This window comes from Sycon ciliatum, chromosome 4 (genome assembly GCF_964019385.1).
Source record: "Sycon ciliatum chromosome 4, ocSycCili1.1, whole genome shotgun sequence".
NCBI lineage: Eukaryota > Metazoa > Porifera > Calcarea > Leucosolenida > Sycettidae > Sycon > Sycon ciliatum.
The window spans coordinates 37,845,438-37,872,851 of NC_088646.1; the positions used below are offsets into that span (position 1 = coordinate 37,845,438).

Below are 27,414 nucleotides of genomic sequence, written 5' to 3' on the forward strand. Positions count from 1 at the left end.
TAAAAAAAAAAGCACATAAGCCTGGTTTAGTGTTGACCAGGGAGTAGTACAATACTAATAATTATTATTGTACTACTCCCTGGTGTTGACCTACATAGAGATACGTGGTTTGAATAGAAGCCTAACTTGAATACAAGCCTAGCACTGATATCGGCTTATACGGCCGTAAGCACCTGGTTTTATACGCGACATTACGGTATGCAAGCGTGTCTTGTCTTTTTCAGCAACACATTCCATGGCAGTCACAAGGTGAATCCCTGGTGATGGTGGGGAGTGGATATGTGATCAGTGCCACCAACTTACTGAGGTGTGGTGAGCCCATCAGTGACTCTGAGATCATTACCAAGCCCACCCAGAGTTTGGGGATTTCAGAGGGTGTCGGCTGTTGGGCGGTTCAATAGCCATCTTTCGAAGATTACACTGAGCAACCATGTAGATCCACACTGCGGGGTTTGATATACCGTGTGTGCAGACTGGCATGACAATCACACGTACATGTACTTGAGCAGTGCTCACTGCCAAAACTGGTCGCATGGGTCTTCCCGGGAGAGGGGAGAGAGATTCAAAAGGAGTCTACATAGTGCATTGTATACTATAGAGCAACAGGCCGGAATGTCTCAGTTAGGGACAGTTGTGTAGTTAGGCTTCCTCTTTTGCATTATGTCCCTTGGATGCAGGTTCTTGTCTACTTGCGCACAACTACGCAGTATGCAACCTCCTGCATGTGCATGTACTTCGAAGTAGATTTGTTCAATGCCGCGTAGAGTCAAATCAGTGCACGTGTATACAGCATTGACGATCGACTCAAAGCATGACTGCCATGTATTATCGCATATTATGATATACCTGGGTATGCGGAGCCAGTAGACCCACGTTGTATCCAGGCAGGTAACTAACTTTCTGAACTTTTTACAATGAATCCAATGAAGAATTTCTCTCAATTCAAGCAGTGATTACATGACATGCCACTAACGTATATCATGGTTGTCAGTGCATGTGAATAATCCCATGGCCGTGGATTAGAAGGAGCGTGAGGATGAACCCTTATTGAAGCCACACATGACGATGGATAACTTGGCTAAGTTAGCAGACACACATGTGCACACCCGACACACACACACACACGTCCCTTCTACTGGTGGTAGTTTGGATAGGTAGGAACAGGCAGCACAGTTGTGCATGGCCACACCTTGCACCTAAAGGTCATTGCATTCATGGGATTAGATATTTGAACAGGTAGTTTGAAGTGCAAGGAAGCACGTCAAACACAGAAAATGTTCAGCAATCTAGGAAAGTACAAGCACCATTGCCATAACTAAAGTTATGTTAGCATGTTCTCTAAAAATTACCAGCATAAAAACCCCTCTAAATCAGGGAGTGCTGCCGTGTATAAATAGATCAGCTCGGAGCTGCATCAGCACTATGTTCAGCAAAGGAAAGTGCAAATATCCAACTCTGGGGATGGGCTCAAGAAAGAAAATAATCCATGGTCGCATCGGTAAATGAGAGCAACAAATGTCTCACTCAGCAACAATACAGGATAGTATTCAGATGCTAATGATCAAATGACCAGCTCAGAATACACAGCAAGTCAACATGCTGCTGACAAAATAAAGAAAATTGGTGAGCCAACGGTCGTGTCGGGCGCCTGGGCCAAATACATGATGTTCACTTTCCAACACTCTGGAAAAGGAAAGCACAGGGTTGGCCAAACACAGGATAAGAAGTCCTCTGGCCATGTGATTCGAATCATTTAATTCAGCCAGGTGTGTTGTTAGTGTTATTCGTCACCAGCATAATTATTATCAAAATAAGGCAACAACCATGGCCAATGCATGCACACGGTGGTGGCAGCGAGGGGAGAGGGGTTGCTCTTGTCAAGCATAGCAATGCACCAACTCATGCTGCAGAACAGCAGCGATGACAACGGCAGCAGCTCTAAATAATCTATTTAAACATGCTACGCCCACATCAGGATTACTATGAGCCATGGACGACTAATGCACCATCGTCATCATATCAATACTACAATGCCTTTGGCTAATACAGGTGTTACTATGTTATGGCAGTGAGGGGGGGGGGGGGGGGGGTGTAATGTGCTCATTTCAAGCACAGGTATCGGTATCAAGTCATGCTGCAGAACAGCAGCGATGACGACGACAGCTCTAAATAAGTACATGCCACACCTGCACAAGGATGTGGGAGATTGGCCTTCACGTGTGTTACACGCGGACGATGACTAGCATCACGAACTACAAAGCTCCGTAGCGTTACGTATTACTTGCGGGGCCCAGTTGGCCGTTACAACCAACGCCATTATTAATGCTCTCTGTTCTGTACTGACACCAGAGAAGACGTTGGTTACACGGACTCACTCACTGGCTGGTGATTACGATCAGGATGACTGCGGTCTTTCTTTCTCCACTCATGATTGCTGTCCAGGTGGTTCTCGGACTGTTTCTTATAACCAGCATTGGTCCACAGTACATCGGTGGTAGCAGCGCTCCAACAAACAGGTTGGGAAGTAACACATAGCTAGGAATATACATCAATGGCCACTGATCAGGGTCGCTCAATCCCTTAGACAGTAAGGCAAGCAAGAGTGCTTCCTCAGCAGACCTGGTGTTAAGTGTCTGGGCTTTGATTCCACTTGCACATTAGCAGAAAACAGTTCACTTTGATCTCTATGCCCCGTCTTGTTCTCAGCCCGAACTTCCGTCTTCGTCACCAGGGCTGACAGCACACTCTGAATGTTGCTGCGAGGTCGATGGGGCATGAGCCTGCTCCAGCGGTCTGCTGGCTCGAGCGAAGCAGCAGCCTGGTTGCTTCTGACGTGTCTACCCTGCGTGTTTGTGTCACTAGATTGGCCACTAGAGCAAAGTGAAGCACCCTGGCTGGTTCATTGGCTTCCTATCTGGCCTTTCATTAGCATATTCATCGGGGTGAGCGGCTTGTCTGGCTTGGCTTAGGCTCCACGTGCACCTGGCCAGAAAACAGTTTCGAATCATCTCGTTGCCCAGTCTGGTTCTTGGCATGTACCTCGGTTACCAGGCCGAGCAGCGCACCCTGAAGCCCTGCGAAACGATTGGATGGGGGCTTCTTTCTCGCCTGGGGAGACGGCGACCCACTGGATGGTAACGATGCGCTCTGCAACGAGCTACTAGTACTATCGTTCACCTTGTCTAGTCTACCAGACAATGGCGATGCCGAACATTCCTCATCACTGCTTAGCAAATTCACTGGTTTGGGCTTCGCAGACGCCACTGCTTCAGGTTTGGCTAACACATCCATACTGCCACTCTGCTTGGGCCCCGGTTGTTCGGTGGAAGGCATCAATACTTGTCCACATGTGCTAGTCATCACCCCTGTTGACATTCCAACATTACCGACAACAGACTTGTCGGACGACTGTGCCCGGACCCTTCCGCGTCCTTTTGGCGGAGGACGTCGAGGAGGCTTTCCCGCCGACTGGGTTTGCCTGCAGGACATACTAGATGTTTGAGTGGATGGCTGCGACATGGTCCTCGTGTGCTGCTTTACACCGCCAGTATCTTGCTCAGGTGACTGTTGTTCAGGTGTGCTCTGACCCGGTGTACACACAGGGCTATTGGAAACGCTTTGTCTAGAGCCGGGTGTGCTACCTGCGGTTGACCCGAACGAGGCACCCATGGCGGCGGCTTCTTCGCGATCACGTTGAGCGATCTCGTACTTCCGCCGAATCTCCTCGTTCTTCTTAGCCATTTTCTGGAGGATGTCTTCTTGATCATCATTATCTGCCCGTTGTTTCTAAAAAATTCCAGAGGAAAACAATGCAAACGATCGGGAATTCAATTACCCAGGTCAAAGTACATTTCATTATTTTACTACACATATATTCCTTGGGATGATGTCATCTTGACCGTGATTCCGTCACCTTCACATGTCAGTCCCAATCGTGTAGAAGTGGTCGGAACTGATCACTGGGCTACGTATATTCAGCACATGCATACATAATGCATGTGCATGGATGCGCGTGTGTGTGTTCGCGTGTGTGTGTTCGCGTGTGTGTGTTCGCGTGTGTGTGTCTCTGTGTGCGTATGTGTGTATGGGATGTACATACTGCATAGGGGCATGCTAGGCCGCTCATCATTGTTCTCACATTCAGTCCTAGTTTCGGCGTGGAGAGTGGAATAAGTGCTGGCTATTTGATCCACGCCATACACTAGTCCTTTTCCAGATTTGAGACTTGCCGTCAGCAACTTTTAAAACACGCCCCAATCCTTCATTGGGAATAAATACAAAATTGACGTTCAGATAACATATTAGGAGGATCCCGAGTCAGAAGGGACCGCTTACCTTAGGGCGCTGTGCGTTCTCCGACAACACATTTCTCAGATTCGTAAAGCCACTTGCCTATAAATGAACCAGCAAAACACACCACATGCAAGGTGATCATCACAGTCAATAATAATAATAATAATAATAATTTCAAATTTGGACTTCACGGAGAATTTTTCAAAGTGTTAGGAAATTTGAGGCCACATGCCACGTAATGCTCTTTTCTCTCCGAAACTCAACACTTGCAAGCCAGATATGAAAGAAAGAAAAAATCATCAGTCACACCACCAGGACTCGAACCAGGGACCTTGCTATTCGCGAGCAATGCTCTAACCAACTGAGCTACAGTATGACTCTTATCCACAGTGATGGAAAATCTATCCTTCTTCGATCAATCAATATCTGGCTTGCATCATACTGGCAACTCACACCAATCAAGAGGGCCCTCGGCCATTCGCTTGATATCATGGGGAGCGCATCAAACTATGTCCACTGCGAGCAAATACAAATTGCAATTTTTTTGGTGTGAGTTGCCAGTATGATGCAAGCCAGATATTGATTGATCGAAGAATGATAGATTTTCCATCACTGTGGATAAGAGTCATACTGTAGCTCAGTTGGTTAGAGCATTGCTCGCGAATAGCAAGGTCCCTGGTTCGAGTCCTGGTGGTGTGACTGATGATTTTTTCTTTCTTTCATATCTGGCTTGCAAGTGTTGAGTTTCGGAGAGAAAAGAGCATTACGTGGCATGTGGCCTCAAATTTCCTAACACTTTGAAAAATTCTCCGTGAAGTCCAAATTTGAAATTGCAATTTGTATTTGCTCGCAGTGGACATAGTTTGATGCGCTCCCCATGATATCAAGCGAATGGCCGAGGGCCCTCTTGATTGGTGTGAGTTGCCAGTATGATGCAAGCCAGATATTGATTGATCGAAGAAGGATAGATTTTCCATCACTGTGGACAAGAGTACATAACCCAAGAGTGTGCAACTCCAGCTATGGGGTCTGCGACGGCAGAACTTCACATCACGTGATGAACCCGTGCACTCTAGTGCATGATAGATACTGGGTTGTACGCAGCCCAGCTTTGGGTACAACTCTCTTGTGGTCACTTTGCACTGTTTGCCAGCATAACCTTTTGAACCATGTCACGTGATGTGAAGTTCTGCCGTCGCAGCACAGCATAGAGGTTGTGCAGGCAGTTGCACACTCTTGGTTATGTACTCTTGCTGTGGATAAGAGTCATACTGTAGCTCAGTTGGTTAGAGCATTGCTCGCGAATAGCAAGGTCCCTGGTTCGAGTCCTGGTGGTGTGACTGATGATTTTTTCTTTCTTTCATATCTGGCTTGCAAGTGTTGAGTTTCGGAGAGAAAAGAGCATTACGTGGCATGTGGCCTCAAATTTCCTAATAATAATAATAATAATACCGTAAAGTACCGCCAGAGCGCCCCACCTTGATTTTACAGCCAGGGGAAGGAAAATCGTATGGTAGAGTGCAATAGACATCCTTAGCAAAAGTACGATAACGCTAACTTTTACGGTACTCACTCCCAGCCGTGACAAAAGACGTTATCGGATAACGGAAAAACGTTACAGAGCTCAAAATAACGGGCCGACGTTCGTTATGGAAATTCTGCAAAAAATGCAAAAACTCGCATTGTTTTGTAACTGGCGGGAGATAAAAAGCACGTCGTGCAGATCGAGATGAGATCGAGAGTCGAGATTGCTTCCTCTTGTGACATTTAGCTTTTTGGCGAGTTTTGCCTTTCAGTTGACAATTTCTGCGTCCTCTGCTTCGTGCCTTTCTCCCTCTATCCCATCTGGGAAACAAAGGACCAGTTCCACGGCACTCCTGAGGAAGAAATTCATCGGCCTCTCCCAGACGTGCTGGAGCTGGAGAACCCTTACAGTCTTCGGTGCTGCGTTTAGGAAAGGGTTTCCAAGGACCTGGGAACAGCGAAAACTCATGTTCGCCGTGCTTTTGCCATTCCAGAGTAAAGGACCTCGCCAAGGTATTCTTTCGGAACGACAGCAAACTAATCCCTGGTTCAAAATTTTGAATTTCCCGCATCTGTTTCCACGAAAATTCATATCGCCATGGTTGTCACGACTACTTCGTCTCAACTATAACGTACTTTGTGCTAAGGGAAAAGTCAGCTTGAACGATCCGAAGTACGGAAAGGTTTGCGTTTACGTTAGCGTTTTTTTAGCTAAGGATATCTAATGAACCAGGTTATCCAACAGCACACTGATAGCTCGTGCACTGTGTACAGTCCTCCTTCAAGTAAATGTGGACAGTGAGCATAATGAACGGCGCCTTTATGTAACATTACATTCTAATCAGTCTACATAGATGAGCACAGTGGTTGTCTCACAGTAAAACTAGAAAGGCCTAAAGCCTAAAAGGAGTATCAAAAAATACAGGTGAATGAAGTTGAAGACACCGCTGCAGCTGTACTTATGGTTGATAAATATGGTGGTAAAGGCACACCTGGCAATATGGCGGTAAACACACGCCTGCCCACACATGCTCTCTCTAAGCTGCAAAGTTCTGGCACAGAGCTCTCCTCCTCACCACCACCACCATCAGTTCGCGCCTGGCGCCTCGTCGATGCATGGTTGGCGGTATCCGACATAGCAGGCTGGTACATCAAGTAGTGCATGGCACATAGAAGATGACACAGTAACGACATAGCTTGATTGCGACGTACGTTTCGTCCCCGCTGGACTCATCAGGCAATCTTCTTCTTGGATGTCTTCATACGGAGCTTGACTCGGGAGAATGAAGTTGAAGACACCACTGCAGCTGTACTTATGGGTGTATGAAGACATCCAAGAAGAAGATTGCCTGATGAGTCCAGTGGGGACGAAACGTGCGTCGCAATCGAGCTATGTCGTTGCTGTGTCATCTTCTATGTGCCATGCACTACTTGATGTACCAGCCTGCTATGTCGGATACCGCCAACCATGCATCGACGAGGCGCCAGGCGCGAACTGATGGTGGTGGTGGTGAGAAGGAGAGCTTTGTGCCAGAACTTTGCAGCTTAGAGAGCATGTGTGGGTAGACGTGTGTTTACCGCCATATTGCCAGGTGTGCCTTTACCACCATAATTATCAATCAAAAAATACAAGTAGAAATACTAGAATCATGTTTGAAACTCGGATGTTGAGCCAATACAATGTACAGTACTATTAATATAGAAATGAAGTCGAATCTCTGTCAATGTCAGTTTCGTGCTTAGTTGTTGCATTTTCTGCGTGTGTAGTATCTAGTCTAGTTACAGTGGCTCGTATCCATTGCGTGCCTTTCATTTCTACATAGAATCATGGCTTACAGTCCTTTTCAAGAAGAGAAGGTAGTGTAAACAGAAGATGGCTATCTAGCTTCAGTCACCCAGAATCTATCCAACAACGTCAGGTCACGAGGGCACCGGATAACTGACACGCAACTACACAATAAACAAAATCTTCGTATCAGCCACGTTGGCTCACATTGACATAACAAAATATTACACTTCAGCAGAGTCCAAGATTTGAAAAAAAAGAGGAGCCAAACTCATGAGAGTTGGATGAAACTTTTTGAATTATCAAAACAATAATGGCACTCGCTGAGAACGTTGGTCAATGAAATGAACTTTACTTACGTGAAGGCGAGGACGGTCATTATCTCTTCTACGAGGTGTTCTCTCCGATGCGTCCATTTCGAACTACCGGCTGCTGACAGAACGCCTGCCAAAAGCAAAACTGTTCTGGGAAGTAGTAAGTTGTCACTCACAAGACTGTTGTTGCAGTATCGTCATCCGGTGATCAGTCTGGTGATGGCCAGGAGAAAAAGCAGGCAACAGTAGATGGTAGATCTACACACAGAGACTTCAAAGCAACGTAGATCTACGTTTCGCGTTCGTAGGTATACAGGTAGGTCTGCTAGCATCCTGCATGCGCGTGCAGCATGCTGACTCATGATTGCTGAGCCGGAGGAGCGCGAGCGTAGCCTACAAAGCGCCTACATGATATACACAGCGCCTAGCCTTGTACAAATAATTGTAGCCGTAGATCAACTGTGTCACCATGGTCACTGCACTGCAAAAGGCTGTGGGCCCGTACAGTTGTAGATACGTCGTAACGACGTTACGTGCGTAGCTACAAAAAGAGATGAGGATGATGATTTAGGGGCGCGGGCGCGTTCGTCAGCGCAGCCGCGCCGTCACTCACTAAGTGACTTTTAAAAAGTCTTTTCGAGGAGCTTCGCCAAAAAGTTTTCTGAAGATGGGAGACGTGGACTCAAGTTACTAAGTAATTAGTTAGTTTCGAAGAGTTTGGAATAGCTACGTCACGTAGTGGGTGGAGATCGATGGTCGATCTGATCGGACGTCATCGTCGCCATGACAATTCCACTGAAAAACTAAAGTCTAAACTACTAAAGACAGTAAAAATTAAAAAATCTAAAGACAGTAAAAATTAATAAAACAAAAGAAAGCACGGTTGGGTCGCTACACAATGTAACACATGGCTAGGCGCTACAGATCGAGTCACCGCGCAGGCGGCGCGGCGTAGCGTCAAGTTCCAATCCTAGCGCTCTTTGCCTTGGAGTCCAGTGCGTCCCGCGGCCCGCTGGGCCGCGGCCCGCGAGCCTGCGAGTGCGAGAACAACTAGCGTCTAGCTAGCCGAGCATGCTGCATGCTGCCGTGCTGCTGGCAGAACACGCTTGGAAGTCACTTGCAACTAGTGTCAGACTACAGCACACTGCACTCCGTCTCCGCGATCCGGCTCCCTGCATGCAGTGAGAAGAGATCGGGCGGATCATGTGTTGAAGGTTGAGCTGAGCTGCATACGCGCTCTGTGTGGAACTGGATCCAGAGGAAGGTTGTCCCGTCAGCTGCTGGCAACTGTGTCTTGCAAGCTTTCTTTTCACAAGGTCAGCCCGAAATCCTTGTGGGTGAAGCAGCAAAGCCTTCCGCCTTTATCATCATTGTCGTGCTGGTGGCAGACGGTTTGCCTCTCCGCGGAAAGCCATGATTCTCTTAGAATTTCATAACAGAATCTTGGAAGAGGCTCTTCTTTCTCGATTCAACAGGTTCGAAGCTTCTACCTTTGTTGCATACAACAACCTCTACAGATTTCACTAGATATCTCTCCTCGATTTGTCTGCCATTTTCGTATTTCAGTGATAAGAAGGAAGCAGTCGACTTGACAATCGCTGGTGAGTTGTTGTCGAAAGGCTGCTGGTCATTTTTATTTCATTTTATTTTTCTTGAGTTCTCCTCTTGTACTCTAGTTTCTTGTGCTGTGTTTGAAACTACTGCCAGCGGTTATGAATTTTGATTTTGTTTCTATCTGGTCTTGTTCCCTCCAGATTTTGATGGTGTTCTCTTCCATATAACTAACGCTGATGGCGATAAGAACAAAATCATTGTAAGTAGGTGTATTTTCTGGTCAGCATCAGCCGATCCATTAGTTCTGCTTCGTGTTCCATGAGTGTTGTAACACCAATAATTCAGGCTGAGCACCTAAGTCTTAGACCCTCATGTGGGTGAAAGATTTAAGGCTCTTCCCAATCCGCAGATTACCAGATTACCCATGACGAGGGTGAGAGCCCTATGTCAAACAACTCCAGTTGAGTCAGTCCATGCACTAATGTTGTAGACAATTAAATTTCAAATTCGAACCCACAATGGTGGAAGGGGAAGGAAGGTCACATACCTGCACATGCCACGCACAGTACGTAATATAAACTCTCATTTGGGATGCAGACAATGTAGTAACCTTTCACGAGGGTTGAGATGTAGCTGGTTGCCTTGTATACTTGGGGGAAGTTATCCAGACCGAAACTATTTCTTTCGCCATCTAGATTGCTACACCTATTGCAAGTGTGCATCACTGCGGTGTACAGTGGTCCCTCTATAATCCGGCACCATTTGTGCCACGGAAACCTGCTGGATTAACAAATCTGATTTACTGCTGCAATGTGCATGAAGAGGACATTTTGGCTACTGAAAATTGTGCTGGTTTATCGAGGGTGCTGGATTATAAAGTGCTGGATTAGAGAGGGACGACTGTACCTTATTTCCCCGATTATAAGTCGCACCGCCATTTTCAGGTTTGAACAATATTATTGCGATATATTCACTTCAGTAGTAAGTCACGCTCGATTGTAAGTCGCATCCCCTTTTTTGCCCTGAATTTTAAGGTGCGACTTATAATCGGGGAAATTATCAAATACGGTATATGGCATGCATGCTATGCCGTGTATGCAATCCGTTCAAATTGACAACCTGATCTAATAAGCTGTACGCCGCGACCTCGGACCAACACTATTTGATTTAGCTCATCGAACTTCATAAGATAGGTCCCAATCATGTTTTCAGGGGACTTTGTGTGTAACGATCGTCAGGCTTGAGCACGAAGAAAGCAGAGTATGCTACTCTAGCCTGGTATGTTCTTAGGGGCCATCCGTAAATATAGATATTTATTTAGAAACGAAAACTAGTCGTTTAGGGGGGAGGGGGTTGAGTGCCTGTTCGTTTCTCGAAAAATATCGATGTACATTTTGCATGCGTGAGCATGTCCAGAAAAAAGACCAAAAATATCGATACTATGTACCATTTGTATGTGTTCGTTTCTCAGGGAGGTGGGAGGGGGGGTTGAAGGGAAACGACTAGTTTTCGTTTCTAAATAAATATCGGTATTTACGGAAGGCCCCTTATTCCTTTCCATTTGGATTTGCATTGCAACATTGTCATTTGGGAGAGTCCCTAGTCTGGCTATTCTTCGGCAACTTGTTTTTAGACACGAGGTTTATTTATCGAAAAATGCGAGGTGTTTGTATGTCTTTGTGCATGGTACGGTATCACGCCGCGGTATTTCTTTCATTGATATCAAGAATACAGGAAGCCCAGTGTGTGAAGCTTGTGACTATTGAATCCTGCTTGTACGCACTACATCGCAGACATGATGTAGTCCGGGAAGTTCGCTGTCACAGCACTCCATTCGAGCTGCGCACTCCAGGTTACATGATTGTAGTCTTGTTATCTGCAGGCAGCTTCTTACATCCTGGCTACAATGTGAAGCTGTTATCTAGATCTCATTCGTTTGTGATTTGTCTGTTGCCTTCTTGTCGGACAGGTGAGCGCATCAGTCAAGTTTTACCCTGAGCTTGCAAAGTATGGTGTCAATGAGGTAAGCATCTACATCTATCACCCACACTCCCTACAGCTTCAGTGCACCCAGTCTTTGTATGTTGCGTCAGTTGTTGCTTGGATTGAAGCATGTAGCTATGATTCTTCGCATTGGCTGTCCACTTCAAATGGAGAGGCCCTTCATTCCGTCACAGTGTAGAAGTCGTGGCTGTGAAGTTTCTTCTACAAGATCTTGCTATGTTTCGAGGTACGGTATTTCACCGTCTATAATTTTTTTGTTTTGTTTGGACAATGCAACACAATTATTGTGGAAAGGTCACAACAATAAGAGACAAGATCAAAAGGAAAGCTTTACAATAATAATAATAAAACGTAGCCTGTAAAATGTAAAAAGTCACTGAGTATAGTTTAATTCAATATCCATGTCCAGTATTTATAATAAAAATAATCTGCTGCAATTTATATAAATCGACCCCTCTCTGAGCCTTGATAGATTATTTTACAGTTTCCTGGCCTGGTACGCATGAGTAATATTCATCCAGCAACGCCTTGGTACTTGACAATCACGCGCACACACACACACACAGTCACTCACACTCATGCCAAACACGTCCCAGCACGCCATGGTCGTGCTGTAACATGTCTATGTGTACTGGTATCATACCATGTTTGATGATGACAGCACGTTACAAGACGGAGAACATACTGTGTTGAGAACAGCGCTCCTGACAACAACCATAAGCCGGTTGGCAGAGTTCCTGTCTTGCGACCATCTGAACCGTTTTGGGGTCAAGCCCCGGTTTGGACGAACTGTATTCTAGGGGTGGGGGACGCCATGCTATCATACTAGTGCACTATACTCGTGTAGCCTCATGTGTGCTGCTGCGGGAAGACTTAGGATTTTCTGTCATATTACCGGGTGTATGTCGGATCCTGGTTATAAGTCGACCCCCATTTTCGTTGACATATTTGATGGATGAAAGGTCGCCTTAATAAATCCGGTCAAGCGGCTCTATCCCCATGTTCCCAGCAAGGGAAAGAAGGGTCTGGGCGGTATTGTCAAAGATATGGCTATCCAGGCCCCGAGCACCATGTGTGCTGCATGAATATGCCAGTGTGCACGGGGAAAGGAAAGCAAGTATGGTGGAACCTTTCAAGGGCGGGCGGGCAGGCACCCGGTGGACCAGACAGTTGTCCTGATTACGGGGTGCATTTCAAATTGATAGCTGGGACTAAGCGCTTTATTCTGTCCATGTCCGCATTTTGTGTACAGTATTTGCAGAAGCAGTATGGAGATCTTGTCACATCAACAGAGTCTGGTTAGTGCTGTTGTATTATTCAGCCGCATTCACTACATTATTTACCTGCCTTTTGGCAATTTAAATGGTACGGGCTGCCACCTGGTGGGTAACAACGTCGCTATTCAAATGACGTAATCCACCTTTAGGATCTGGTGGCTTGTGTATGCACTACCTGTGTCTCGCTGAGCTCCCAGCTACGGCTGAGCGCATTGCACTTCTTCCAGTGTCTGGATTGACGATCTTTGTGCTCATCCTCAAACGACGGTCCGGAAATGATAAACACCAACTTGAACTGGGCCATGCTGGTGGTACTGAACTACCCTATTGCACTGCTGACCCCAACGGCAACCTCGTGTATTTTTGTCCGAAATCACTACTACCTTCCCGGGGCAAATTCTCAGGAGGTGCTGACCTAAAATCTGTACATGTGATTTGAAGATAAGCATGCAATACTGTCGTGTATAGGCGTATTCCTGTAGAAACCAATGTCAGGACCGGGCTTGTATTTAAAGTTTAAACCAGGTATTTCTATGTATGTCAACACTAAAACCAGGCTTATAATGCCAGTTTGAATATTGAAAATCAGGCTTATAATGCCAGTTTGAATATTGAAAATCAGGCTAATACAAGACAATTTTATACAAGACACTACGGCAACAGGCCTTTGAAGAAAGACGGCACGACGATATGAGGAAAATTGAAAATCGAATATCCTTCAACCTATTAATTATGTTTTTGAAGTGGACTGCATTCATGTGGGTGTGCACTAGAGCCGTATGTAGTAAGCTTCACGCATATCTACCCTGCACAGTAACACCTCTGAATTTCAACTTCTCTTGTGCAGGTTATGACTTCTCCCTGCTCGTCAACATGGAATCTCTTCCTGCCGACAAGGGTATGTCTCTATCACAGCGCGTGCATGATTTTGCTTCTTTGTTGTCGAATTTCAAACAGCTCGAAGCACGGCTGAACACCTCTCTTCGTTCTTGATTGTTCCAAGCTGTCATGTCGTATATTTTGAAGTCTCTCTCGAAGCCTGTTCCTCTTTTCTTTATGTCTGTGCTTGAAGCTGGCCTTGCACGGAAGGTTGCTCTACTGAAGCGGCATTGCTTTGCAGCAGTATTTGACTACATGTTCGACAAGCAAGCTGGTGGCGGTTGCAGCGAGAAGGCAATAATCCACTACCGTGATGACGAGACCATGTAAGTGTTTTGTTGTTGTTTTGTTTTACTGATCAAGTGCGTTAGGCTGCGTTCATTTTTGTCTATTTGGTTGGGTAGAGCGGATGTTGGAAAAAGAAAAGACGGTAGATGGTAGTCATCGAACGTAGATTGAAGCCATTTTGGGAGAACGTTTATTTTGTGTACGATGTAGAGCCAGTGGAGGATAGTAGAATCTACCATTTGGGGTAGTAGTAGACAGATACGAACACATCTACCGAAAAAGTAGTTTCTACTGAAACCTGTAGATCAAAGTATGAATTGGCCTTTTGTCATGTGCTAGTGCCGTAGCACTATTGCAAGTGTGTTGCTCACACTGCTTCAACGAAGAAAGGAATGGCTGCAAGGCTTGTGGCCTATCAAGTGTGTTTCTACTCACTTACTCCAGATCTACTGTGTGTGTGCTCGGTACCAATAAATTTTCAATGCGTTCATGTTCACTGCAATCTTCTTCGTGGTCACAGGAGCTGCCTTTTCAGTCATGTGTCGTCTGCTCCGGCTGCTCACTCAGTAGTGAGGCTTGTTGTTGAGTGGCAGGGATGCTGTATCATAATTATGCATGTGCAGTTTTGTCTTGGCAGGAGCATAGACTTACAAGTTTTATAGAGTTTGTGCTGCATGTGCCGTCTGCACTACAGTGTTTACTTTATTTATACAACATCTCCTGGCTCGCCGTAAGGCTGTCAATAGTCACATTAGTGCAAATGAGATGAAGGGTGGTAACCATCCACGGCTAACTAACAATAATTAGACTGTCTGCTTGTGGCATTGTGCTTGTTTGAAATAGGTATGTGTCAGCAGACAAGGACCGCGTTACAGTAATTTTTAGCACACTTTTCAAGGATGACGATGATGTGATCATCGGAAAGGTCTTCATGCAGGTAAGCATTGCCTTTCTGTCCTTTGCATTCTTCTGTGAGGTGCATTTAGTCTACTTTTCAGTATTGAACCAATGATGTCATTATACATTTCTGCATTACCGTCCTTTCATGTCAGACACATTTGTAACTTTTGTCTGTGTGTTTGCCAGTAAACAAAAACCGTACTGAACATGTTTGGGCTGGTATTGGCCAGGTCTTTTGCTTGTTTCCTGCATTGTTGACTTGTAGCTGTGCTTTGTGTGTTTGTAGGAGTTCAAGGAGGGACGCCGTGGCAGCACCACAGCACCTCAAGTTCTGTTCAGCCACCGCGAGCCGCCAATGGAGCTGCAAGGCACTGACGCACGGGTCGGTGACAACGTTGGATACATCTCATTTGGTGAGTTCTCGCGGCATATCGTGACAGGTTTCATTTCTTTCTCTCTCTATCTCTATCTTGTGTGTGCTAGAAAGAATTTGGTTTGGCAGACAAGTGAAAGTTTGGTATGCATAGTCCTGCTCCCTGTCCGAATGTGATTGCATGTATTCTGCCTCACTGTGATGTAGTGCTCTTCCCTCGTGCCACTGTGGTCGGAGCTCAGCGAGAGAAGACAATCGACCTCATTCACACTTTCCGTAACTACCTGCACTACCACATCAAGTGCTCCAAGGCCTACCTGCACTGTCGTATGCGCGCCCGTACCTCCGCCTTCTTGAAGGTCCTGAACCGTGCTCGCCCGGAGAAGAAGGCTGTGGAGAAGAAGACTATCACGTAAATACTATAATGATTCATGACTGTGTAAAATCTTACGCTCATGACAGTTTTATTTTTATACCGTAGTTTGTGTGCAACAGAACGGAATACCATGAGGCTTATTATTGTAGAGTGCACTGTGAACTGTTGCTGCCTACTTTTTTGGCAGAATGTTACAGTAGTGCTTTGTTCTGGAGGCAACTGACCATGTGGCACCTACCCAGGCTATCAAACATAATTATTTGTTTAGTAATAGTAGTGTCAACGAGCACTATGCGTGCGTTGCCAACCTACGGTTCCCTAGCGCATCCAGATGATGATAAATGACTAGTCAATGTCATGAATAGCGACCTCCTGTATAACAACTCTCGAATCACGACCCATTCTCCAGGCTTTGTAGTGGCCATTTGACTGCATACTTCCAACCTCACGAATACTGACACTTTTCCTTCATGACCGATTGTCGTTATTCGCAAAGTTGACGGTATATGAATGCTGTTGCAAGTTGTAACTGGACGAAATTGCACTGCATCTCTGTGTCTTACTTACATAATGTGTATTGTGTGTGTGTGTGTTTTTGTTCTTTCTCTGTACAGTGGCAAGACGTTCACCAGGAAGTAGACCAGCTCATGTGCAATTGCTCCCCCTCCCTTCGGGCTATTTCTTTTTTTAGCTTTCCAACATACCAGCTTGCTGCTTTTTGCATGCCATCGATTGGCATAGCAAGCTCTATGCTCTTGCGAGCACCTATTTGCGTACTGCGCTGCCTTCCCGTGATTGTTGGATTGTGAGCAGCTGGATTCTCCCCACCGGGTGTGACTGTAAATTAGTGGAACGCTTTTGATGACAGTATTTTCGAGGTTACTCATGAATTAATAATCATACATACACTTGCCAGGGTCATTCTGTCTTCAAGCTTCCGTGTGATGTTGTGTTCTGGGAGTTTACGTGTGATGTGAGAGGGGGGACGGGGTGTGGGTTTTCTGAGATTCCGGTATATGAAGCTGCCCGAGAGATCTGTATGGACTTTAACGTACTCTCGGAACCTCCTACTTGTGATATGACACTCGGAGTGCAGAGGGTGAGGGGCAATGTACAATCAACCCGAAAATGAATACTAGTACATGCGTACAAGAGTGCATTACGAGGTGAATTGCTATTTCTGGACATTGTACATTTCTGGACATTTCGAGTAAAATAATTTTTCGTCGCGTGTAGAGTCAAGTCAGTCAGGTTGATGAAGTTTTTGTCTTGTTGTAGTTGACAGCTGGGCTGTTGTAGTTTCTCCTCGTGTCGGTGCCTTGTTGATAGCCTTTTCTTGGGAGGCATTTCAACGAGGTTTGTGGTACTATGTCGCATGAGAATTTTGAGTAAAATAAGAAGTAATGGACGAATTGTTGGCTTCCCCATGTGCACTTCACTTCAGACGCTGTATAGTCTTGGACCTGTTAGCTGGAAGTGTGAAGAGGCCAACTGCAGTCCACCAATAGAAAATATAACAAAAATGGTGCAGTATAGGATGCCTATTGACGCTATTTTACTTTCATGTCCAGAATTCGATACACTGAAATTTAGGCCAACAAATTGGCCTGTCGAAAACATCCTGCTATAAAGTCTCTGGGATCACAGCATGAGCAATTGTCACATATTTGGAAAGATGAAGGATTAGGCCATACAATAGATACAAAAAGATATGAAAAATGTAAAACACACAGCCAGTGGGCCTCTATTTTATTTTCATGTCCAGAAATTGCTATTCACCTCGTATGGACTCTTGATGCTTAGCATTAAGAGTTAACACTTGTAGAATTTATACCTCCGTTAGCTTTTGTACTTGTAGTGTCGGTAGCAGGGAGTAGTAAAGTACCGGTACTACCGCTACTCCTTGGTCGACATACTGTGCTGCAATTCCACAAAATCATCTCCCTGGTCGCTAGCGCGCTGGCTGTACCATAAAAATGGAGTTGTTACTAGGCACCGGGCAAATACCGTCAAGTCTTGTATAAAAGCCGCAATTGTGGGCCCATCAAATCACACATAAGCCTGGCTTTAGTGTTGACATACATAGGAATACCTGTCTTATACTAAGTTATAGAAGCCTGTCTCATAAAGCTGCAAAATTTCACCAAGAAAGTCATAGAAGCCGCGACTTTTATACAAGACTTTACGGTATGCTCGAAAAATCACCCATCATGCTTTCTCGCAATTCTTACAATACAGCCGATTATGCCTGAAACCATGCCGATAATTCCCCGAAATGCTCATAAATTTAAGCTTGAAATTCAGTTTTTTCTTCGTATCCCAACACATGTCCGTGAGTTTACGTCAAAAATCTTTAAGAAATTTAGATGTCTGGTGCTCCTAAAACACTATGTACGTGTTCTGCGACATCCGACCATAGCCTATTTAAAGCCCACATTCAGCTGCCACACCACGCTATGAGCAAACTACCACAGGATTACCGGTACTTTTCCTCGGCAAGGAATGGTCATAAATAGGCACCAGATATGCTCGAAAAATCACCCATCCCGCGAAACCACCGATAATGCTGATGTGATTTTTGCACCCTAAATGCTTGATTTAGTGCCGGGCAGGGAGTCGTCAAATGGTATTTGACGACTCCCTGGTGCCGGGTCCCTAGTTGTGACCAGGGAGTAGTAAAATACTGGTACTTTACTACACCCTGGTTGTGACGTTGAAAGTGGACAGGCGCACGGAGCAGCAGTAGTCTCTGCTGCACAGTCGGCCAGGCGTATCTCCAAGAACAGCAAGCAACACAGAACTCATTCCGTGCGAAACCCTTTTTTAAAATTCAAAATATGTCGGTCGTAGATCGATGAGCAGACAGCTCCAATAAGTTGAAGAAATAAAGCCTATGGGTATCGCATGTGGAGAACTCGGAGTGAAACGCAACACATAAAATAGTGTGGTCACCGAGTAATTTGGAATTGCAGAACAAGTTCCAAGGAAAAGTCAGGCCTAAAGTATGCACTGGCAGTAGCTACAGTGTCAAGTATCTGCAGGGAATGAACAGCTTAATTAAGCAAGCAAGCAGAAGTAGCAGCAACGGCAGCATGGAGTAGAAATTTGCCGGTCAACAGACTAAAAAGAAAGAAAGAAAAAAAGAGAATTTCTCAAGAAGCAATACATGCCTCGCGCTTGCCACGTCCGCATATCTGACGACGTGGGGAACCTACTCTTGGAGACACTCTGAAGTGGCAGTACTGATGTCGGAATATTTGGCCCTGGCTGACCGCAGTCAGGGCATGATGAGATGATGTCAGCTCCAGCTGGCAACAGCTACTTGAAGCACAAGCCAACACTTTCTCCAGATTTTGAAAAAATAAAAAATTAGAATACAAGCCTAACCTACTTTGCTACATATTCGTCTGGTCTAAACATGGGCAGGGACTTCTCATGATACTCATGTGCTTTGGCAGCGTCCACCGGCACGCCAATTCCTTTTTCATACATGGTGGCTACTTCTCTGCAGGACATTAGGCTGCCCTTGTCACAGGCCTTTGAGAACATACTGGCTGCACGCGGGTGGTCGGCGACAATATCCGGTGTGGGTGCGTAGCGTGCAATCATGCCACCTTGAAAGCAGCCCACCTTGTCGTCCAGGTCGCATCCCCGACCAAACGCATCGGCTGCCGCCTGCAGATTGACGGGATAGACACCGTCAATGCCCATGCCATGTACAATACCCGCCATGGTGCAGCCACCACCCACGTTCAACCGGCATGCCTCGGTGAAATGTTGCATGGCTGCTTTGACGTCACGGTCGTCCTCACCTGAGGTCACACAAGAAGAAAAGAGAGACAGGAAATGCAGGTGCTTTCCATTCTAGCAAAGCACGGGCAAACATATGCATACCCATAAGTAAGAATTAAAGTTCTGGTGATAACTGATAAAGATTGGATGAGTTGCTAGTACTGTACTCTGCACTTAGGCTACTGGTCTGTGTTGTGTTTCCTTCTTTCAAAACTCGCTATTTTGCATTTCACGTTTGCATGGTTGAATATTTTCCACTGGGATGCATGTCAGCATTAGCAACAGCTAGTTTTTAAAACTCTCACTTCTTGCAAAGTGCTGCGTTCTTCATGCACTGTTCTGAGAATTTGCTGAGGGCGAGTACGATTATGGTGCTACGTCAAGGAATTCTGCTCCCGGCGTTTCCCTCTACTCTCCATTCTCTAATAGCATATTATTATTATGCATCAAACTAACTTACCTTCATAAGACAGGTGAACCTGGCCCAGGAGTAAACAGCTTTCACCATGCTTGGCATCGTGGCAGTTCTTATGCAGCACATCCTTAGCCATGAATTTGTTCTTGTCAAAAGCAAGAAAGAACTCCCCGAGGGCATGGCATGCTGCAGTGCAAACAAACAAGCACATGAACAATACAAAAACAAACACTCGACAATGAACAAAAGAATATCAGATACCCGGGTCCCCCTCCAGGAAATACCGATCACAAACAAGATGATGGTGCCATAGTGTCAATATGCAGATGTTGAAAGACGTACCGGCATAGTCACTTGACTGACCATAACTAGTCCTGCTCAAGACTTGATACCTCGCTCACTGAAACTGTTTGGCAGCTAAAGAACCTACTACACAAACTGTCTTTACACCGGTGTTCTACAGTCAGACCTCGCTTAACCGCACACATCCGTTTTCAACAAAAATATCGGGACAAGCGAGGGAATCGGATAATCGAACACACATATACTGTATGTGTGCATGACATACTAGTATGCTGCACATCGGCAACCAGTGACTTTCTTCCGGATGGCGAGGGATGCAGATAAAAGATGAACGGATAAGCGAGGTCTGACTGTACTACAATGTAGTAGCAGTGCATGCCGGTCTAAAGCGGTGGCAAGTACATTCTAAACTCACGGATACACCAATGAACTGCTCAGGGTCTGCACAACCCTAGCACTATAAATGCCGCCACTGGGCTGTGAAGTAGAATGTGGCTCTAGCGTATTGTATGAGGTTGGTTCGGCCACCATGATATCACTTTACTGTACAGTGTACACATACACGGCATACCGTATTTTCCAGAGTATAACCCGCACTGGAGTATAAGCCGCACCCCACCCCCTTTTTTCGGGTGAATTTTGAGTGTTCAAAGTGCGGCTTATACTCTGGAAAACACAGGGCTTGCTTTGGCAATGCTACTGGTGCTGCCCCTGCATCGGCTGCATCCCGCCTGTTGACTGCTGGTGCAGTTAAGCTGGGCTACGTTGGCCAACTCGAGATAGCCAACCCTACATGTACTGTTATCAAAAGTACATAATGCACTCTTGGTGATATGAATCTTGTGATTGCACCAAATAATTTCCAACGAGACGCAAACGACTGCCAGACAGCAGCCATTTGCTTCGCCATGCTATTTTCTCAATCACAACATGAACACCACAAGTGTTGCACTCCTCTTCATGTAGAGTGAAACTCCCCAGATCCGGGCAGGTTGGGACCAAGCACTGCCCGTAACTCAGACCTTACATACTTACTGCATGCAAGTAAAAAAATTTATGCCAATCAATAATATGACTATTTTGGGGCCGTTTTCGTTGAAAAGCCATGTTTATGACTCTAGAGGGGTCAGAAAGATGCCCGGTAGATAGACGTGCCTGGAATAAGGGAGTTTTTTTACTGTATGGTGCAAGAAGAAATGGAAACTTCACGGGTTCATGCAATTGGTGTCCGGTGTGCAGTACCTCCCAACCCCTGCATGACGTGTACCGGCTTCAAGTAAGGAAATTGAAACAAGTTCATTTCCGAGGTTATGCAAACGAGTTCTCAGCGGATTCCCTTATGGCTAATGTGTGTGCAGCGCGAGTCGCTAGCGCCACTGCAAGTGCAGTGCTGTGCCGCAACTTCGCCAAAGCATCTCAACTGATAATATAATCGCATAGCCTCTATAAAAGCCCGACATCTTCTTCAGTGTATGGAGGCGCCACTGTAGCCAATTTATGAACACTCAACCACCAGCACCTCCACCAGCACCAGCACGATTCTAAAAGACGCTGCAGCTAACATCCACCTGTACATGTAAACCAGGTGCTGCAGTGAGTTGTGGGCGGCATTTAGTCCGAGTGCATGATGCGTACCTTCTAGGTTTTTCTCCCTGTGGCACTTGATACTGAGTTGGGCACGAAGGTTATCTGCATAATCCTTTCTTTCCTGGAGCTGCTGATCAGGATTCACGAGGTCATCGGCCTTTTTCTTAGCGAAGACGGCGCCCATTGTTCAAATCCTACCTCCACAGCACTATTCCATTGCCACAACTACACTGCACTGGCACGATGATATTCTTCTGAATTTTTGTAGCTGCTACCAAATCAACAACTCGATCTTCCAACATTCATTTTCAAAAACTCATGCACGACCATTCTCAGCGAAGTCAAGCTTTTTTTGTTTCCGCGTCTGTACAGACAGCATGACTAGTACATCGTAGCTCCGTTGTGGCATTGCGCAACGACAATGTGCAATCGCGACCATGGAAACGTGCGTAGGCTTGTGTTGGCGTCATCACTCTCACCAATTCCCCTAAAACAAACATTTTGTTGTATTCAGGGGTCGTAAAATACCACTCCTGGTTTTATACTCACTATGGCCAACTCACTCAGACAGCCAATCGAGGAGGCTGCTTCTCGTCTTCTAGGCAATACTCGCCACACGGTATTGGAGTCGTCGACATGGTTGGCTGAATTGGCCGGTGAAGGCACCGTTGTCAATTTGAAACTTGGTTAGTTCTTTTGGCATTCGTTCTTCGTGAGCAGATAATAGTAAGATGGATCAGATGAGACGGACAGAGCTAGAGGTGCATGAACATTTTTGAGAAGAAATGTTCGAGAATAGTTGAGAAAAGCTTTGAACTCTTCCAAATCCGAAAATGTAGACCACAGTGTTTTAAAACTGTTTCATACCGACGCTAAAAAATGTAACAACACATTATTGCTCATTCAAGCATTCCTGTAAAGCAACTGAACAGCCTCTGAGCATCATTGCATGTCCGTATAAAGTGGCGAGTCGATCGAATACATGTACTACTGTGGTAGGTGTCGAATGCGGAAGACTTTTATTTCAAGGTTTGAGTGTCGGCTATCTCAAGTAACTGCCGCCATTGCATCATGCCCATGCGGGCATGACACTGTTCGCTTTTAACGTTAGGTGATTCACACGACGTGTATATGAACGATAAAAAACGTTTGTGCAGAAATGGACACGCGACCCAGCGGATTCAAACGAGCCTTTTCAAATATTGCGTGCATCAGTGTATCCGAAATGACCTCGGTCGAGCATACTTTCATTGGTTTTGCTTGTTCACCCTTAGCACGAAAACACCGTGGGCACACGGTTCTCGTCCAAGATCAAGAAGATTTTGCTTGCGCTTTCCCCTCACAAGTATATCTCTACGGATACAGCACAAGATACAGCACAATACATGTGCGCTTACATGTCGTGTGAATCGCCTATTGCACAATGCACGCTGGTGCAAAGTACAGTAACAAACTCAACTGCATGCTCTGGTCTTGCAGTGGCGTACTCTAATAGATGGTCCCCCTTTTAGAGGGGGGGGGGGGGGGGGGCACGGCCGCATATGGGTAGGATGGCTGGTTCATGGTCATTATGTGCATGCTGAACCTAGGTCGAAAATTTTAGGGGGGGGGGGGGGGGTGCACGTGCCCCATGCGGGCTTCACGCCTGTCTTATACATTGGCTGGTATGGACATCCAAAGCCCCTTTTTCCATCACTATTATAATAATTTAAAATCTTTCAAATATCTTTATAGTGGTAACCTCAAGTCCAAGCAGTTCTTGACTGTAGGATACTACTGACAATAGATGCAACGTTTATTTGACCAGCTAGATGGCCCTTTTCAGTGAAGCCCACATCGCTTACAGTGACTTGAATTTGTCTTTGAATAGTGTTACAGACCATCTGTTCACGTGCCATTGCACAGCTATGGTACTGCCACAACAGACTGGGCAACAGGTTCCGCACGCCGTAATTTCCTGTAGGATCCGCCTGGCTAAAGCATGCTATCATAGTGTTGGCTTTCCACTTTCTTTCTTTTTGCCTCCTTTCAACTCCTTTGGCGTTGGTTTCATATGGCAGCACTGAATCCTTCTATCTTTGTTGACTGTATCCTCCCATTTTGGTTAAAATTAACTTACTTGGAAGACTTGACATGGTCCAGGGTAGCTGCATCCTTACGACCGCCATTTTGTTTTTCCCCCGTTTTTCTGCAGAGAATCAGCAAGTATCGGGTTCCTTCAAAGCCCGCGGTGCCTTTAACAAAATGTCGATGGTCGTGTCCGAGTGTCCGTCGTGTAGACCTGTGTTGGCGTCGACGGGGAATCATGCACTGGCCTGCGTAAGGTGATCATTGCACACCTAGCAGCCTTTAATATCATCCATTAATGCATTATCCTTGCATTTCGAGTTTTAGTGTGGTATGCACTGTACTATACAGTAAACTTGGTGAATGACGACCTCGGGTATGGCGACAACTCGCAAATAACGACACAATCGTCAGACCTAGTGACCATTTGACTGCATACTGTCAACCTCACGAACAACGACAACTCGCACATAGTGGCACGTTTCTCAAGCTCGATCGAGGGTTGTTATTCGCAAGGCTGACTGTAGTCCAATATGTCTCAGAGGAGACCACCTGCGTTTAGAGACCACCTGTCTTTAGAGATCACCTGTGTGTAGAGACCACCTGTCTTTGGAGACCTGTCATACCGGGCCACTAGCCTGCTCACCATCCGACCTCAAACATACACATGAATGTTTTTGTTCTCTCCTTGGGCCACACCGTTTTTTGTCTATGTTTCGCGTCCCCGCACGCGTGTATTTCACAGCCGGAGTTAAAAAATTAAAAAAGGAACATGATTGTTCTATTTGTCGCATGATTGTACTCAGTACTCAGTTCACATACATGTACATATAGCTGGGTCGCAAGTCACGCAATCATCACGCCGCCTGTGTTTGGACCACAAGCATGGCAGAGGCGTGGCTTCCCATCCAGCTGATAATGCTGACAGAGTTTGGCCAGTTGTTACCAATCAGTAGAGATTGCATTGTGCAATATACTTTCTTTGCGACATTCATTGTATTGAAATTACACTCGTGTATTCATGTATGCATGTGTGAATGAACATACATGAACAGTGCCGGGTCTTTTTTTAGCTCCACTGTACACAAATGCAATGCACGTACACTGTTTTTTTGGATGGCTTTTTTTATTTTTTTCGCCCTCCCTCATTAATTTCATCGAATAAGGTGACGCGAAACATTGAAAAAAACCGGTGTGGCCTTGTATTGATCCTTGAGGGCGGTGGCATTCCTACGGATGCAGAAAGCTCAGTCTCTAACTGTTAGCCGAGTCTCACGCGAACTGTGACATGTTTCCCTTGTATTTGCTCGTGTTTCTCAAACAGAGTTGGGCAGCTGGTCGGCTGAATGTCAACTGCGATGTCCATGTGCCGCAGACGGTGTCCGAAGCCAAGCTTCTTGCTCTGCAGCATGAGACGAATCTCACTGTTTGCCTGAGTGGCACAGACTGTATTGACGCAGAGAGTGCGGCAAGGAGAGCTGCCAAGGTACTAAGGTTTTCATTATACATGTACTAGACTAGTTTTATAGTACTTTGCACAAGTATGTAATCTTGTGTGCGTGCGTGTGTATGTGTGAGTGCGTGCGTGTGAGTGTGTATGTGAGTGTGCGTGTGTGTGTGTCTTCAATGACCACAATCTCTCTCTGCGCACCAAGCGTCTGGTTTTCGAGGCCTGTGTTCTGTCCTTACTGCTCTATTGTGCGGAGACGTGGGTACCGCTGCAAAGTGATGTGCAACGGATCACGACCTTCTACTACCGGTCGCTTCTTTCCATCATGAGTGTTGCACAGCGGGATGTGTGGGACTTGAAGATAGCCAAGGACACCATTCTGAAAACATGGAATGCAGCAAACCCACTGGATATCCCCGACCGCCTCATGCAGAGAAGACTGGAATGGCTTGGGCACGTGGTACGCATGCCTGAGGAGCGGATGCCGCGGATGTTGTTGTTTGGCACATTGCTGCCACCACGCCCAGCGTGTGGCCCGCGGAAACGATGGCGAGACGCAATTAGGGTCGACCTGCGACGAATAAACATCGCCGACGAGTCATGGTTTGACACAGCGCAGGAACGATCTGAGTGGCGGCAGGCTTATCGAGCAATACAACCAGCTCAGAAACCGGCTCGGGAGATAGTCTGCGAGGTGTGCCGGCGTGCATTTGCTCGGCAGCAAGATATCGCCCGCCACAAGTGCATCATGGAACGGCGTAAACCAGTCCAGCAGCAAGCCAACAGCCGCCAGTGCTCCCAGTGTCACCGATGGTTTCGGAGTGCGGGTGGCATTGCAGTCCATCGCTGTGTCCAGTCCAATTCTGCCCCGAATGTTGCCAATGCCACAAGCTCTTCACCTGTACGCCTATGTATTCGGAAACCGTGCTGTACCGCTCACTGTCCCATTTGTGAACGCTGCTGTAAGTCGATCCGGGGCTTTGCTATCCACAACTGCAACCGATCCACCAGGCGCCCAACTGCTGATGAAAGGGACAAGTTCCAATTGCAATGTCAGAATTGCCGGAGGCGTTTCAAAAGGCGAAACGACTTATCCCGTCACCAACGCTCATGTCTCCTCTCGTCTCCGTCTCGCTCAACGAGAAACACGTGACCTACATGGCAGTGTATACCAGGACCAGGACCAGGGACCAGGTGTTAATGAGTGCGTGCGTGTTTGTGTGTGTGTGTGTGTGTGTGCGCGCCCGCAAAGTATACCCGAACTCTCGTTGGCCGCTAGCTTGCGGAGCGTGCTGCGTACCGTATTCAACGACCTACCCCATGTCTGTTGGCCCCTCGTATGAGGGGACATGTGACTGTTTTACGGCAATGTTCAGGACACGACAGGACAGGTGTGTGTGTGTGTATACAGTCAGACCTCGCATAACCGCACACAGTCGTTCTCCACAAAAATATCCGGATAGGCGAGGGAACCGGATAATCAAACACACATACTGTATGTATGCATGGCATATGCTGTAAATCGGTAACCAACGATTTTCTTCCGGATGGCGAGGGATTCGGATAAAAGAGGACCGGATAAGCGAGGTCTGACTGTATATATATATGTGTGTGTGTGTGTGTGTGTGTGTGTGTGTGTGTGTGTGTGTGTGTGTGTGTGTGTGTGTGTGTGTGTGTGTGTGTGTGTGTGTGTGTGTGTGTGTGTGTGTGTGTGTGTGTGTGATAGGGATTCACTGGCCAGGAAAAAGTCACTTCAAAAATAGCTGTATGGTGTAGACCAGGCTGAATAGTGACGGTCAATTCTTCAGCCTTGCAAGCTGTTGAATGGTGCAATCCCAGCACAAGTTGCTATGGCTTCTGCCGTAGCATTGCTATCATCGCCTCCGGCGATGGGCGTCAAAGGTCAAAGGTGTGTGTGTGTGTGTGTTTCTTGAGTCAGTCCTTGTTGCTGCTTCTATCATGCCAAAGCTGTGCTCTACCTATTCCATGGCCATAGCCTGCCTTTGTCATGCTGTGAGAACCCCACAACATCATGAGCCAATATCCATTCAGCCCCGCACGCTCACTTTGCCAAGAAGGTCCAAGAACCGCACAGCGGGTATGATGTACTCTGTACGTCGATGATGACACATTACAGCTGTTGGTGTACCCCAAGACGTTGCACCCATGCGCATGAGGGGACATATTCAGTTCACCAAGCATGGCTGGCTTGTTGCCGTTGGCAGGAGGTCA

General features: G+C 46.3%; 4 protein-coding genes across 4 annotated transcripts in view; 2 read left to right on the plus strand and 2 right to left on the minus strand.

Annotated features, from left to right (window-relative positions):
• Positions 1-1,142: 1,142 nt before the first annotated feature.
• On the minus strand, positions 1,143-8,166 carry LOC135816010 (uncharacterized). Its single transcript, XM_065329368.1, has 3 exons — positions 7,963-8,166; positions 4,336-4,392; positions 1,143-3,786 (listed from the first exon to the last, which is right to left on the minus strand). Exons 1-3 carry the CDS (start codon positions 8,017-8,019, stop codon positions 2,935-2,937), a joined length of 966 nt encoding a protein of 321 aa, XP_065185440.1. The 5' UTR covers positions 8,020-8,166; the 3' UTR covers positions 1,143-2,934.
• A 932-nt stretch (positions 8,167-9,098) lies between these two features.
• Positions 9,099-16,501, plus strand: LOC135816011 (actin-related protein 2/3 complex subunit 2-A-like). Its single transcript, XM_065329369.1, has 11 exons — positions 9,099-9,392; positions 9,484-9,518; positions 9,672-9,730; positions 11,441-11,494; positions 12,728-12,773; positions 13,600-13,650; positions 13,825-13,957; positions 14,763-14,856; positions 15,106-15,232; positions 15,400-15,604; positions 16,183-16,501. The coding sequence occupies exons 1-11, from the start codon at positions 9,331-9,333 to the stop codon at positions 16,205-16,207; spliced, it is 891 nt and encodes a 296-aa protein (XP_065185441.1). The 5' UTR covers positions 9,099-9,330; the 3' UTR covers positions 16,208-16,501.
• A 1,867-nt stretch (positions 16,502-18,368) lies between these two features.
• LOC135816013 (putative beta-lactamase HcpC) lies at positions 18,369-22,013 on the minus strand. Its single transcript, XM_065329370.1, has 3 exons — positions 21,714-22,013; positions 19,821-19,961; positions 18,369-19,380 (listed from the first exon to the last, which is right to left on the minus strand). Exons 1-3 carry the CDS (start codon positions 21,847-21,849, stop codon positions 18,956-18,958), a joined length of 702 nt encoding a protein of 233 aa, XP_065185442.1. The 5' UTR covers positions 21,850-22,013; the 3' UTR covers positions 18,369-18,955.
• Positions 22,014-22,161: 148 nt separating this feature from the next.
• Positions 22,162-27,414, plus strand: part of LOC135816014 (L-threonine ammonia-lyase-like) — an 8,752-nt gene continuing 3,499 nt past the window's right edge. The window contains exons 1-3 of the mRNA XM_065329371.1: positions 22,162-22,351; positions 23,860-23,984; positions 25,057-25,218. Of these exons, the coding sequence (XP_065185443.1) occupies positions 22,216-22,351; positions 23,860-23,984; positions 25,057-25,218 (423 nt within the window). The 5' untranslated portion in view covers positions 22,162-22,215. The remainder of the gene's footprint in view (positions 22,352-23,859; positions 23,985-25,056; positions 25,219-27,414) is intronic.